The 15,934-nt window shown below is 43.1% G+C and overlaps 1 protein-coding gene across 1 annotated transcript in view; it reads right to left on the bottom strand.

The window, feature by feature from the left end:
• Nucleotides 1–15,934, bottom strand: part of LOC149460851 (uncharacterized) — a 122,317-nt gene that overhangs the window by 12,097 nt on the left and 94,286 nt on the right. Inside the window, exon 9 of the mRNA XM_089679192.1 lies at nt 5,214–5,270. Coding sequence (XP_089535318.1) covers nt 5,214–5,270 — 57 coding nt within the window. The remainder of the gene's footprint in view (nt 1–5,213; nt 5,271–15,934) is intronic.

Below are 15,934 nucleotides of genomic sequence, written 5' to 3'. Positions count from 1 at the left end.
GTCATTGGATTTCAGGCTCCTGTATGTGGCTAGGCTCCCCAAAAGACTCACACATGTTGTATCCCTATACTTGGTAGAAGTAGAAGATTGTATTACTGGGTGTAATTCCAGATATACCCATGGCTTGTGTGAGAAATATATCATTTAAATGAAAACTTTGTGCAAAAAAAAACAAAACAAAATGTTTTGTCATTTTCCAAAAACTTGTGAAAAAAAAAAAAAATCTTCCATGGACTCAATATGCCTCTCAGCAGATTCCTTAGGGCAGTGATGGCGAACCTATGGCACGCGTGCCAGAGCTGGCACGCAGAGCCATCTCAGTGGGCACGCCAGGAAGAAGAGGAAGATGAGCGCACACGGACCACGCACACTGACCGGCCATCCAGATCTCGTCCACACTGGACCCCCATCAAACTACATCTCCCACAGGTCTCTGGGGCCAGGGTGGGTGTGGATGAGAGGAAACGGCTCCTATGCGGATCTGGCACCAGGGGTGATGTAGCCGGGGATGGGCGTGGAAGAGAGGAAGAGGCTCCCACACTGCTCCGGGGCCAGGGGCGATGTGTTCAGCGTGGATGGGAATGAGCTGCTGGGTTGGAAGCCACACCGACACTGCCAGAGGTGAGATTAACTGCTTGCTGTGTCATCTATCAGTGCCCAGAAGTGTCACCCATCAGTGCCCAGCAGTGTCGCCTGTCAGTGCTGCCCAGCAGTGCCACCTGTCACTGCTGCCCAGCAGTGCACCTATCAGTGCCCAGCAGTGTCGCCCACCAGTGCTGCCCATCAGTGCCACCCATCAATGATGCCCAGCAGTGCCGCCGATCAGTGCCGTCTGTCAGTGCCTCCAGTTGGTGCTATCAGTCAGTGCCGCTTATCAGTGCCCATCATTGCTGCATATCAGTGCATCATCAGTGCCTCCTCATCAATGCCCACCAGTGCCGCCTCATCAGTGCTACCTATCTGTGCCGCCTCATCAATACCCATCAGTGCTGCCTATTAGTGCAGCCTCACCAACACACATCAAAGAAGAAATATTACCTGTTTGCAAAATTGTATAATAGAAGCAAAGAAAACCTTTTATGTTTTTAATTTTTTGCTCTTTTTTCATTTATAGTGCAAAAAATAAAACACCCAGTGGTGATTAAATACCACCAAAAAAAGCTCTATTTGTGTGAAAAAATGAGTGTTGCATGACCGCAGAATTGTCATTGTCAAGTGCAACAACACTGAAAGCTGGAAATTGGTCTGGGCAGGAAGGGGGTAGAAGTGCCCGGTAGGCAAGTGGTTAATTGCAGTGTTGGCACTTTGAAATAAAAAAGTTGGTTTTGTGTTGCAGTTTTGGGCACTCGGGCTCAAAAAGGTTCGCCATCACTGCCTTAGGGTGTCTACTTTCTGAAAAGGAGTCAGATTGTAGATGCTATCAGAGATACTTTCACACATTTTTTTTTTTTTACCAAAAACATGTAGCAGAATACATTTTGGCCTAAATTTATGACTAACTTTGAGTCTACTTTATTTTATAGCCGAAAGTAAAAAATATTGTTTTTTTTCCAAATTTTCAGCCTTTTTTTTGTCTATAGTGCGAAAAATAAAAAGCGCACAGGTGATCAAATACCACTGAAAGAAAGCTCTATTTGTGTGAAAAAAGGATGTAAATGTTTGGGTACAACATTGCATGACCACGCAATAATCAGCTGATATAGTGAAGCGCCGAATACCAAAAAGAGGCCTGGTCATTAAGGGGGTAAATCCTCTGGATGGCAAGTGGTTAAATATTTAATTCTCCCTCCTCTAGGTTTTCTGTTACTGTCTGTGACTGCTATCTTAAACTAATTGATCAGAGAATGTGGCCATGCTATAAGAGATGACTTGAAACATATTCAATGGGGTCACAGACAAGAACACATTTATAGTACAGCAAGGAAGGAGTTGAACCTCTTATGGCTGTTCCTGTGCCAGAGACAGGATTTGAGGGGAAGTCTCCCTCCAGTGTGGTCACAGAAACAGGAAGTCTCACTCCTGAGGGGTCACTAAAGAATGTTCTAGGTAGCAGCAGTTGTGGTAACTAAACACTGTTTAGCATGGGTTGGCATGTATGGTGGCATGGTATAAATTGCCAGGGTCACCTTGACCCTACAATAGCTGTTTTGTGCTATATCACTTACATTTTAAAGCAGTTCTCAACATTTTACCCCACAGGAACCCCTAAAATAATTTTCGGGTCTCAGGGTAACCCTTACTAAAACCCATTAATTGGGAGTCATTGAGAAAAATGTCCACCTTACTGTGGTGGTCAGTAGGACAATGTCACCCCCCCCCCCCCCCGCATGTTCCATCCCTGTACTCTCTCTGCACATATGTTCCATCCCTGTACTCTCCGTGCCCACGTTCCATTTCTGTACTTTCCGTGCACACATGTTCCATCTCTGTAGTCTCTCTGCACACATGGTCCAATGCTGTACTCCCTCTGTACACATGGTCCATCCCTGTTGCTGCCAGGGAGGAACCTGGGCCTGTGGATAATAGTTGACCCCTCAATTGCCAGACAGTTAAGGTAATCAGTGGGTACCTTTAGTAGTACAATGTAAAGGTGTCTGGCAACTGAGTGATTAACTGTTAGCCACAGGCTCAGATCCCTCCCCAGAAGCTATGTGGTTAAATCTGTGTAGAAGCTCAATTCCCTCCCCTGTTCTCCTCTACTTATACAGAGTGGTCATAAAATCCCTTATCTCTCCAGGGGATTAGCACAGTTAATAGTGATGACTGCTGTATGTCTTACTGCTGGGCTGTCACAGTCCCTTCTGAATCCCCAGTAAAATCCTTTACCCCAGCCTGCCTATGTTGTTGTCAGGCATGTACGGAGTTAAATGCTTTCAGATCCAGGCTTGCTGGAAGCTGTTAATATTGGATGGGAGGAGGAGCACACTGCCACTGTGGGCAGTTCAGACTAGGAGCCACAGACTGGTCCACCCACTGCAGCCAGCAGGAATCGCATCACTGCTCCCTGACATGACAACTAAATAAGGGATGTGCCAAGACCAGTAGCTGAGGGAATGGGAGGCATCGCAGCCACTGCTCTTACAAACAGGAAGACACAGGGGATTAACCCCATGATTTAAAAAAATGCAGATGCTATTACTCAAACTACAGAGTCAACCAAGATAGACTACATATTCTAGGAAGGTAGGAAAGCAGCAATAAATCTATGTAAAGAGGTTTTTGCCTGCTTTATTTTTCCTAGGCAATTATTTCAGAATTGATCACTTAAAAACACACAACTTGCTGGATCCAAAGCAACATGGCTTTACTAAGGGCAGATCATATCAGACTAATCTGATCTGATTTTTGACTATATTACCAATGTTTTGGACCAGGGAGGTGCTGTGGACATAGCATATCTTGATTTCAGCAAGGCATTTGATACAGTTCCACATAAAAGTTGTACAAGCTAGGACTTAGCCTTTGGGTGGTTCAGTGGATATGCAGCCGGCTGAAGGATAGATACCAGAGTGTGGTTGTAAATAGGGTTCACTCAGAAAAGAGACCAGTCGCTAGTGGTATACCACAAGGCTCTGTACTAGGTCCTGTTCTATTGAATCTATATGTGATATAACTAAGGGTTTGTTGTGTAAAGTATTTTTGATGATGACACAAAAGGTGTGTAATAGGGTTGACATCCCTGGAGGTGTATGTAACATGGAACATGATTTGGCATTGCTGGAAGATTGGTCAAAAAAGTGGAAATTGCAGTTCAATGATTCTAAATGTAAAATAATACACTAAGGGAAAAAGAATCCCTTAAGAGAGTACAACATTGGGGGTACATTGTTGGCCAGCTCTACAGATGAAAAGGACTAGGGGGTACTTATTTCAGATGATTGCAAAATGAACAAACAGTGTGACCAGGCAGTGGGGAAAGCAATAGAATTCTAGGGTGCATCACTAGAGGGGTCACCAGCAGGAGGAAGGAGGTCCTGATTCCCCTATATAGAGATCTTTAGTTAGACTTCATTTAGAATACTGTGTGCAGTTCTGGAGACCTCACTTACAAAAGATTGATAAAATAGAATGAGTCCAGAGACGAGTAACAAAAATGGTGAAAGGTTTGGGGGATAAAACCTATCAAGAGTGACTTCAGGAACTTAACATGTACAGTCTGGTGGAAAGAAAGGAAAGGGGAAACATGATTGAAACCTTTAAATACATCAAGGGGGCGAATAAGGTTCAGGAGGCCAGTATTTTCAACATGAAACCAAAATCAAGAACATGGGGACATGACCTTAAACAAACTGGAGGAAAGTTTAAAACTAATCTGAGAAAGTACTATTTTACTGAAAGAGTGGTTGATGCTTGGAATAAACTTCCAGCTGAGGTAGTGAGACAGTCAATAGTAAATAGCTTCAAACATGCTCGGGAGAAGCATAGATCTATACTCAGGCAAAAAAGTAAACAAAAAACAAAAACAACCCCCCCTCCAAAAAAAAACCCCAAAACAAAACAAAAAATGGCCAGACTCAATTGACCACTCTGTCTTTCTTTGCCGTCACTTTTCTACGTTTCTATGAATTGTCTGCTTGGTTTATAAAGCAAAACAATTGCAAATGTTTAGATAAAGATTTTTCACCAGTCATATTTTGTATCCCCACTTTATGTCTATCATTTGCTATAAGAGAAAGTATAACAGAGGTAAAGATAGTTACAAGCAAATATAACAGTATACTTGCTTACTTTAGAAACTGATAACAGTACTTTCAGAGTAGTCTTTAGTAAATGCTGCTTGGAAGCTCAACTCCTACCCTCTGAAACTCAACCTACATTCTGTATATCTCCAAAGTTCTGGGGTTGATTTATGAAAGGCAAATACACTGTGGACTTTGCAAGTGCAGTTGAACTCTGAAAAGGCATTTGCTCCAGAGCTTAGTAAATGAGGGGACGCTCTGCTGACTTCAAATCAGGGGCAAGCAAAAATGCAATTTTTTTTATTTTCCTTGCATGTGATTGAGTATTCTTTGCAAAGTGAAACTACACCTCTTTACTAGGCTCTGCAGCAAATACCCTTGCAGAGTGAAACTGCACTTGCAAAGTGCACGGTCTATTTGCCTTTAGTAAATCAACCCAAATTCTTTTTGGAATATAGAAATCAAACTTTCTGAAGGAATACGCTAGTGAGTCCTAGTCTTCTAGTCATGCTTCAATAAATATTTTTAGCTCACCTGTTTTACCCAGTAAATCATTGGCTGCAGAATTTTCCCAAGAACCTACAATACAAACTGAGCATATATATTATAAATTAAATATTTATAAAAGTGATCTAGCACAGAGTAATGAACACCAATAAATGCAACAAATTTAGGAGAATATTTAATAGAAAGCAGTATAGATAAGTTATAATGAAGTACACATTAAAGAACAAGAATTCCTGCATTAGACAACATTATTGTTAGGCAAAATTGCTTTAACATGGTAAACAGAAAGTAGTAGAGGAATGCACAGGTCTTGACAGAAGTATATGTTCAAACAAGAGGACCTTATTCTGTCCAACATGTCGGTGGATCGCAATCCATCTTTTATCATGGCAATAAGGCAAATTAATGTGCATACATATAATACCCCTAAATCCCAGTCCCAAAAGACCCAATAACTGGCATCACACAGGGATAGATTTACTAAAACTGGAGCACTCAGAATCTAGTGCAGCTGTGCATAGTCACCAATGAGCTTCTAACGTCAGCTTGTTCAGTTAGGCTTTGGCAATAAAACCTGGAAGCCGACTGGTTTCTATGCAGTTGCACCAGATTTTGCACTCTCCAGTTTTAGTAAATAACCCCCTCAGTGTCATTAAAAAAGGTGTAGGCTGACGTAAGGTCAAAGAGCAGCACAAAAAATGAATCACCACAAATGGGCAAATGAGTTTCCACCTAAAGTGTAGACGAGGGATCATCATATCATCGTAATAAAGAAAATGTAAACGCTCACCTTGTAAAAAAAACCCCCATTCAGTTAAAAATATAATTGAAAGGCAAGACATTTTTAGACAGTATATTAAAACATTACACATACCCTTTTTCCCTTTTATATAAGTGATCATATACCCTCTGTTCTCAGCTGCATAAGGTGTTCAGGGAGGAGAAACAGCTGCACACTGATCTTCCCAATAAATGGCTGTGCAGTGAGGGCATGTCAGCACAAGCCTGATCATTGGATTAGCTCCCAGCACAGCCAAAGGACTACCCCTGTGCTCTTACGCCTAGTGTGGTCAGTTTTTAAATAGTAAAGAAGAGGGACTGGCAGGAACACCAGGTATTTCACACAAAAGAAGTAATACAAAGAAAACAGAATACTTTTTCATATAAGTACACGGTACAGCAGGTACATATCAGGGATATTAAATCTTGGGTTAACATATTCTTTAAGTGTGTGGTGTTAAAAACATCCAAGCAAAGTGAAAAAGGGGAAAAATGATGCAAAAAAAAAACCAAAAAACAAAATAAATACTGTAGCAACATATGCCCAAAAGCAAAATGGCTGCCGGGAGACAGGATCATTCATGTTGGCTGTGTCAGAAGAAACACAAACAACAAAAGAAAACAGAGTAAGTAAGCTGCAGCCAAACACAATGTAAACTGAACATGCACTATGATAGTAAACAATAAAGGAAAACATTATCTATACCAAATACAAAACATAAAACATCCCCTTCGTTGTGCTGGGAGTCACGTGACATTACTTCTTGCCTGAGATGTTGCTCTTGCCTCCTCAACTCCAGTAAAATTTTTGGGTAGTTTTTTTTTTTGCCAGAAAAGATATGTAGATTCTGTATTCCAGTTCCCTAGCTTGGTTCTGTGGCTCCAGTGACAATGAAGGTGATCTCTATATACTGCATCCATTCCATGCATTTAATTTATAGCATAAGGTGTTCCTTCCCTCAGGTCATGATATATTGCTTTTTAATTACTGTTTTATTCAGTTTTGATTTATTATAGGATTATGCACATGTATCCTCATGGCCTTTCTCTGTGTCACGTGACCCTACTTCTTATCTGAGCTGACATTTTAGGCTTCTTTTTCCATGTGAGATCTCTTGTTAACCTTTCTTTGAGATCCAGAGACAAGAACTTCACTTGGTCATTGTTCTTTGGGGTTCCATTGCTCCAGTGATACAGAAAGCAAATCCCCTCCTTTACTGACCCTTTTTACCTTTGGATTCCTGTATGTGGATGGTAACACCTTCTAAAGTCATATTGTGATATTTAGGGAAGAAGCTTTAATTCATAAACAGCATGTTCCTATATTAAGGAACATGGGTGGGGTCGCCATTGTGACCCCTGTGACACCTTAACCTCTGCCCATTTAGATAAATAAAGATGATTTAAAAAAAAATTTAAAGCACTCACATCACCCATTTACACACCTTGTATAAAAATGGCAGCATAGGGCGAGCACATGTATGTAAAAATAAAGATTTGGAAAATAAAAATAGAAAGAAGAAAAAATATTTAAGATTAATACAAGATTACAGCCTAAAACAAGTCTTTAAATGGCAAAATAAGGATAACAGTAAACAATTACTTCAACTGAAAATATACCAATAAAACACATTGAAATTCCCAAATCCCCCATAAAGAAGTCCATGGGTTTTGTGGCACCTAAAAATCACACACCGAGGATGTCTAATAAGAACAGAACTCCCTCATATAGGAAAGATACTGCACCTCCACAGTATAGAAACAATTGGAGACAATTTCCAATTCAAAATAGAGAACCCCCTAGACCTCCACAATCAGGATATAGACCATATTATAATCATGGATATAGGGGTACCCAATACAGGAGACCACAGGGATATCACCCAAGAGATAATCAACATATACTGTATACCAGCAGAACAATGCATATTACTCAAGAGATAATTGACATACAGGTGAAACTCAAAAAATTAGAATATCATGCAAAAGTTCATTTATTTCAGTAATACAACTTAAAAGGTGAAACTAATATATGAGATAGACTCATTACATGCAAAGCAAGATAGTTCAGCAGTGATTTGTCATAATTGTGATGATTATGGCTTACAGCTCATGAAAACCCCAAATCCACAATCTCAGAAAATTAGAATATTGTGAAAAGGTGCAATATTCTCGGCTCAAAGTGTCCCACTCTAATCAGCTAATTAATCCACAACACCTGCAAAGGGTTCCTGAGCCTTTAAATGGTCTCTTAGTCTGGTTCAGTAGGAGTCACAATCATGGGAAAGACTGCTGACCTGACAGTTGTGCAGAAAACCATCATTGACGCCCTCCATAAGGAGGGAAAGCCTCAAAAGGTAATCGCAAAAGAAGTTGGATGTTCCCAAAGTGCTGTATCAAAGCACATTATTAGAGAGTTATGTGGAAGGGAAAAGTGTGGAAGAAAAAGGTGCACAAGCAGCAGGGATGACCGCAGCCTGGAGAGGATTGTCAAGAAAAGGCCATTCAAAAGTGTTGGGGACTTTCACAAGGAGTGGACTGAGGCTGGAGTCAGTGCATCAAGAGCCACCACACACAGACGGATTCTGGACATGGGCTTCAAATGTCGTATTCCTCTTGTCAAGCCGCTCCTGAACAACAAACAACATCAGAAGCGCCTTACATGGGCTAAAGAAAAACAGACCTGGTCCGTTGCTCAGTGGTCTTTTGCATCTCATTTGGAAACCAAGGACCAAGAGTATGGAGGAAGAATGGAGAGGCACACACTGCAAGATGCTTGAAGTCCAGTGTTAAGTTTCCACAGTCTGTGTTGATTTGGGGAGCCATGTCATCTGCTGGTGTTGGTCCACTGTGCTTCATTAAGTCCAGGGTCAACGCAGCCGTCTACCTGGAGATTTTGGAGCACTTCATGCTTCCTTCCACAGACGAGCTTTATGGGGATGCTGACTTCATTTTCCAGCAGGACTTGGCACCTGCCCACACTGCCAAAAGCACCAAAACCTGGTTCAATGACCGTGGGATTACTGTGCTTGATTGGCCAGCAAACTCACCTGACCTGAACCCCATAGAGAATCTATGGGGCATTGCCAAGAGAAAGATGAGAGACATGAGACCGAACAATGCAGAAGAGCTGAAGGCCGCTATTGAAGCATCCTGGCCTTCCATAAAACCTCAGCAGTGCCACAGGCTGATAGCTTCCATGCCACACCGCTTTGAGGCAGTAATTGCTGCAAAAGGGGCCCAAACCAGGTAATGAGTACATATGCATGCTTATACTTTTCAGAGGTCTGATATTGTTCTATGTACAATCCTTGTTTTATTGATTGCATGTAATATTCTAATTTTCTGAGATTGTGGATTTGGGGTTTTCATGAGCTGTAAGCCATAATCATCACAATTCTGACAAATCACAGCTTGAACTATCTTGCTTTGCATGTAATGAGTCTATTTCATATATTAGGTTCACCTTTTAAGTTGCATTACTGAAATAAATGAATTTTTGCATGATATTCTAATTTTTCGAGTTTCCCTATATGTACCAGCAGAACAATGCTTATTATAAATCACCACATTATAGACAACAAGCCCATTTTCTCTGCTCAAAAGCCCACCACAACAAATGGACTCACCCTCTCACCCCTTTGCTCCAAAACGAAACCCCAATGGCACTTGGTTTCCACCACGTATCCTCTCCTATTTGGAGACCAAATCCCTTTCGCATTCCCGGCCTGCCGAGCATGAGAAGAGATTTGGAGATCGACTTATCTTCTTTGGATTGGGACCAAATATTCACTTTTGCACATAAAGGTTCAACCCAAGAAAATGGATATAAATTGGCTTCCCGTTGGTATAGGACCCCCTCCAGACTCCATCGCTTTAATCCGATCTTACCCAATTCTTGTTGGAGATGTGATTTCGAGGAAGGTTCACTCCTTCATATTTGGTGGTCCTGTCCAGCCATGCAACCCTTCTGGAAAGAGGTTCATCGCATAACCTCGGTCTCCTCGCTACCTCTCAAATTTTCCCCAGCCCAATTCTACTCCATCATACCTCTATCCCTAGGCGCCTCTACTTCAAATCGCTAGCAATGCACATCTTAAACGCAGCCAAATTAAGCATACCAGTCCTATGGAGATCTACCCGACCTCTATCGATTCGAGATTGGATGATCCGTTTGAATAGAGTAGCAGAGATGTAGGAACTCAGCGAATCTTCACGCGATAATCCGACAAAATTCTCGCACACTTGGGCTTGCTGGATCCACTTCCAAACGACTCCCGTATACCGCTCCATCATGGGTCTCCCTCCTGGACAGCCCCCGATCCTGGAGCCCTTTTTCGCTTGCTTGACTGAATGTCTTACCCGACCTTCCCCCTTGGATGTGAGCGCCCTTCTCTTCATTCTTAGATAGAGGAATTGTGATTTGCCTTATCGCCAGGCCCCTGATGAATGGATCCCAGTCTCGAACCCCTTGAGTTGTTCCCTAGAACAAAGAATTGTTCCCAAAGAATTGTGGGGGAAAATACAACTCACAAAAAACTCACCATGCCTCTTACTAAATACTCTGGAATGTCTACTTTCCAAAAAGGGGTAATTTGGGCCTCAAGAAATGAGATATGCCATTAGTTATTCAGGTGTAATCAGGTGTCATCTATTTTAAATGATTGGTACCATAGCTTGTAGACTCTATAGCTTTCACACAGACAAATAATATACACTGATGTGTGTTATTCTTACCAAAGAAATGTGGCAGTATAAATTTTGGTCAAAAGGTATGAAGAAAAATGACTTATTTACAAAATTTTATAACAGAAACTAAGAAAACCCATCTTTTTGTTCAAAAATTTTGGTCTTTTTTCACTTATAGTGCAAAAAATATAAAAACCAGTGGTGATTAAATACCACCAAAACAAAGCTCTATATGTGTGAAAAAAATGATGAACATTTTATATGGGTACAGTGTTGCATGACTGAGTAATTGTCGTTCAAAGTGTGAGAGCATTGAATTTGAAAATTGGCCTTGGCAGGAAGGGGGTATAGGTGCCCAGTAAGCAAGTGGTTAAGAAATGGGGCTTTGGAAACAATTTGATAGCCTGGATTGAGTTATTTATGACAATAAATGGGCTTTTGTTAAATATTTGGGTTTTAGATAAGGTACCTTCCCTATCCAAAAAGTTACTAGGCAGGGTTGCCTCTTCTATCCCTTGCTTTTTGTACTGTCCATTGAGTCTCTGAGGCTTCTCCTTCACCAAACCCCTTATATTACCGGGATATAAATAGCAGGTTATCATCACAAATTGTACATGCTTGCGGACAATGTAGTCCTTTTACTAATTGCCTTTACCTGAGACCAATCATATTCCTTCCCAATCTCAAAGGCAAAATTAGGGGGTGCACACCTTAGAGATCAACCAGAAAAGGAAGGTGTGTGATACAAGAGGTGCCATCATCCCTGAAAAGTACAATGGAGAAGCCCTCTTATTGATGGGACTTTTAAGGCACAAATTTTATCAAATGGTAAGCTAACAACTCAGCAATTGAAAAGAAAAACAATTTTTACAATCTTAAAAAAGACTTCTGAATTACAATAGAGTATGGCGGTATCATCAGAAGTGATTTTACAGTGAAGATGTAGAAATAAGTCATGCATATGGTTGCACTTAACACATTTCGAGACCAATCACAATCTCTTGTGCTCAAAAACGCATGACGCCTACAACACATATATATATCTATATTTTTATATAGAATCTTCCATCAGTAAAGGCAGTACAATTATAATTAGCTTGGATACATTTATGCACTTACATGGCCCCATACAGGGGCAGGAAGAATAGGAAGAACCACCAAAGGGTTAAAAAAAACATTGATTTCCATGAATTCAGTCAAATATTTCATGTACCTCTGGTAGTGAAGATGTAGGGAAGAAAAAAGGAAGGAAAACAGGAGAAGAGAATCGCCACCCAATCACCTCCTGGAGGGGCCCTGCCCAACCACACCAGTGGCAGATAAGTAGTCTGTCTGTTAACAAATGTTAATGAGGTGATACTGTGTAAATAAACAATAACATACATAAATAATAGTAATACATATTTACCACCATAATAGTGGAAAATCACAAAAATTGGAACCAGGAGCACTTACGGTGCTCCAGGTGCAAGAAGATAACCAGGAATACTTAGAGTAAATTGATGGTAACTTGGTATCAAACGAACTGAAGAGCAAAAGAGCTCTCTAGGATTATATGCCTATAATGTATAAAAATGGTAGTAAAAATATTCAAAAGGAGAGCATATAAAGCCACTAATGTGCCTTTAAAAAGTTACTGAAGTTGTCCATAAGTGTTTGTGTAAAGCATACCAGATTTGCTGGAATGAGGTCAGGACATCATGGCTGCATGAGCAGTATACAGGCTTTACAACAGTTATTTTATACCCCCAGTAAGGCTTGGGAGAGCTCCAATGAGAACTAAGCAAACTAAGGTGAACATCACACCGCTGCATGGAAACCCGGCACAGGAAGAGGAACGGCCAGTGCGAACCAAGCCTCTCTCTGATGGACACAACTGTGGCGTCCCAAAACCCATTCCTCATACTGAAGCTCCCCCAACACTCCACACCTTTGACCTTACTACCATCGAGGAAGTCTCCAAGATCCTCTCTGATGCCCGCCTCACCACCTGCCCCCTCGACCCTATCCCCTCACAACTCCTACAATCACCCTCCCCCTTCATTCTACGCTCCCTCACCCACATCTTCAATCTCTCCCTCTCCTCCGGCACTTTCCCCTCCCCTCTGAAACATGCACACATCACCCTCATACTTAAAAAGCCCTCCCTGGACCCCAATGATCTGAACAACCTCAGACCCATCTCCCTGCTCCCATTTACATCTAAACTCCTCGAGCGCCTAGTCTACACCCGCCTAAGCTCTCACCTCAACGACAACAACCTCCTCGATCCCATACAGTCTGGCTCCCGTCCCCTACACTCCACCGAAACTGCCTTACTCAAACTCTCCAATGACCTGCTAACTGCCAAAGCTAATGGCCACTATTCATTGCTCCTACTCCTTGACCTCTCTGCGGCCTTCGACACAGTCGATCACACCCTCCTCCTCAAAAAACTACACTCCCTCGGCCTCAGAGATTCTGCTCTCTCCTGGCTCTTATCCTACCTGTCACAACGCTCTTTCAACGTTACCTATAATGCTACCAACTCCCCCTCACTCCCCCTCTCTGTTGGGGTCCCTCAAGGCTCTGTCCTCGGACCCCTTCTCTTCTCCATCTACAACTCCTCCCTTGGCCAACTCATACACTCTCACAGCTTCAACTACCACCCCTATGCCGACGACACACAAATCTATCTCTCAACCCCCCACCTCACCCCCTCGGTCTCCGCCCGAATCACACACCTACTGAGCGACATATCTGACTGGATGTCGCTCCACTTCCTTAAACTGAACCTCTCCAAAACCGAGTTCTCGTCTTCCCCCCAGCCCGGACACCACCCCCCACTGACTTCCCCATCACATCCAACAACGCCACCATCAAACCCGCCCCGCAGGCCAGAGTACTTGGTGTCATTGTGGACTCCAACCTATCCTTCCAGCCCCAAGTCCAATCTTTAACAAACTCGTGCAGACTCCACCTCCGCAACATCGCCAAAATACGCACGTTCCTAACCCCAGAAACCATTAAACAGCTCATCCACTCCCTCATCATATCACGACTCGACTACTGCAACTCCCTCCTCACTGGCCTGCCCCGCCGCTGGCTATCCCCGCCTCAGTCGATCCTGAATACGGCTGCCAGACTCATTCACCTTTCCAACCGCTCCGTTTCCGCCACCCCCCTCTGCCAATCCCTCCACTGGCTTCCGATTGCGCAACGGATCAAATTCAAAATCCTAACGCTGACGTACAAAGCTGTCCACCATACTGCCCCGAACTATATCACTGACCTAATATCCAAGTACCGTCCAGCACGCACACTCCGCTCCTCACAAGACCTCATTCTCTCTAGTTCCCTGGTCTCCTCCTCCCATGCCTGCCTCCAGGACTTCTCCAGGGTGTCACCCATCCTCTGGAACTCCCTGCCCCAACCCATCAGATTATCACCTACTCTCCTCTCCTTTAGGTGCACCCTGAAAACCCATCTCTTCAGGGAAGCCTACCCCACCCCCTGCTAACTTGACCGACCTCCTCCACTCTTCCTACCACTCCATCCCCCACAGCTATCTCCTCCTGGGCCACCATCCCCTCCCTCCTAGATTGTAAGCTGGAAAGAGCAGGGCCCTCAATCCCCTCATGTTTTGCATTGTATTGGTATTGTTCTGTCACATGTTCTGTCCCCCTTTGTAATGTACAGCGCTGAGCGAACTATCGGCGCTTTATAAATACTGTATAATAATAATAATAATAATAAGGCCGCCAACTCCAAAAAACAAGGAACCACAACCCTCGTGCCCCGGGGAGACACAGGAGCGATGATAACAAATAAAGTAACCATCTATAAAAGGGGAGAAAAGAAAAAAGGGGACAGAACAAAAACTATGGAAACGAAATAGCCAAAAACAGGGAAGGAAACAGGAAAAAAAAAAAAAAGATGAAAAATAGACATGCAGAAAGAGGACATGAATACACTCCTGGCATCCATAGACAAAAATCATTCAACAAGCATAACTAATATAAAAATGTGTGATAAATGTATTAAATGTGTATGCAGTAACTTATTACATGAAAGGGAAAGGAGGGAAGGGGGGGGGGGACAAAAACAAAAAGAACAAAAAAAAAAAGGGAGGATGAGAATGAGGCGAAAGGGTCACAGATCTCTCTCACAACCACCCAACACGAATCCCTCCAAAAAAGGCTTGAAAGGCACGGATTCATTCAAGCCTGGAAAAGAAGTGGCGTTTCATTTGTGAATCCATCTGAGCTCACTTTGGAGCAGGCTTTTGTTCCAGTCACCTCCACGTGGGCTCAGATGGATTCTATCCAGAATTAGAAATTGAACCTTAGGAAAGACACCCCCATGGAGACCTACTGTATGGCGGCCCAATGGCACCTCCGTGTTGTTGGATTTTATGCTGGAGATGTGGCGATAAGCCAGATGCCAGTGCTCCAATTAGTTTTTTCCTACATAAAAGCATTTCCAATCACATGTAAGTAAGTAAACTACACCTTTAGTTTTGCAATTTTCATAATGTTTGGGAGTAAATTTCTCCCTGTTGGGTAATAAAACCAATTTCTTAGTGTCCATGTATTGGCAATAATTACATCCCCCACATGTAAAAGTACCTAGAAACTTGCAAGGATCTTGGTTCTTTTGCGGTTGCTAATCACTCTGTACTAAGTGGTCTCTTACCGAGTTGGCTTGTTTAAAAGTAAAATTTTGGGTATCAGATACAAACTCATTAATGGTGGGATCAGTTCTCAGAAGATGCCAATATTTTTGCACGATTTTCTTAAATTGCTTTCTGGCGAGCACAAATGGAGCGGGTGTCTTGCAATGCGATCTCCAGGCCCCGGGGATTGATTTGCGTTCCACCTGCACTTCAAGCCTCGTTTTGAAGCCGACTTCCGGTTTCCGACTTCTGGCTTCTTCTTCGGCAGCGCCATTACACTGGCAGTGCCACTGAGGGGACAGTTGCAGGAGAGGTCAGTTCTCCTCCACTGAGGGAGACACAAGGAGAGGCCCACTCTCCACCACCATGGGGGACACAAGGAGAGGCCCGCTCTCCACCGCCATGGGGGACACGACGAGAGGCCCGTTCTCCACCGCCATGGGGGACACGAGGAGAGGCCCGCTCTCCTCAGCCTTGGGGGACACGAGGAGAGGCCAGCTCTCCACTGCCTTGGGGGACACGAGGAGAGGTCTGCTCTCCATAGCTTTGGGGGACACGAGGAGAGGCCCGCTCTCCACCGCTATGGGAGACACGAGGAGAGGCCCGCTCTACACCGCCTTGGGGG

The sequence above is a fragment of the Staurois parvus genome, unplaced genomic scaffold (assembly GCF_062004578.1).
Source record: "Staurois parvus isolate SC_StPar_1 unplaced genomic scaffold, SC_StPar_1.0 ptg000220l, whole genome shotgun sequence".
Lineage (NCBI taxonomy): Eukaryota > Metazoa > Chordata > Amphibia > Anura > Ranidae > Staurois > Staurois parvus.
The sequence above is the reverse complement of the archived record's forward strand: the minus strand, read 5'-3'. Positions and strand labels throughout refer to the sequence as shown.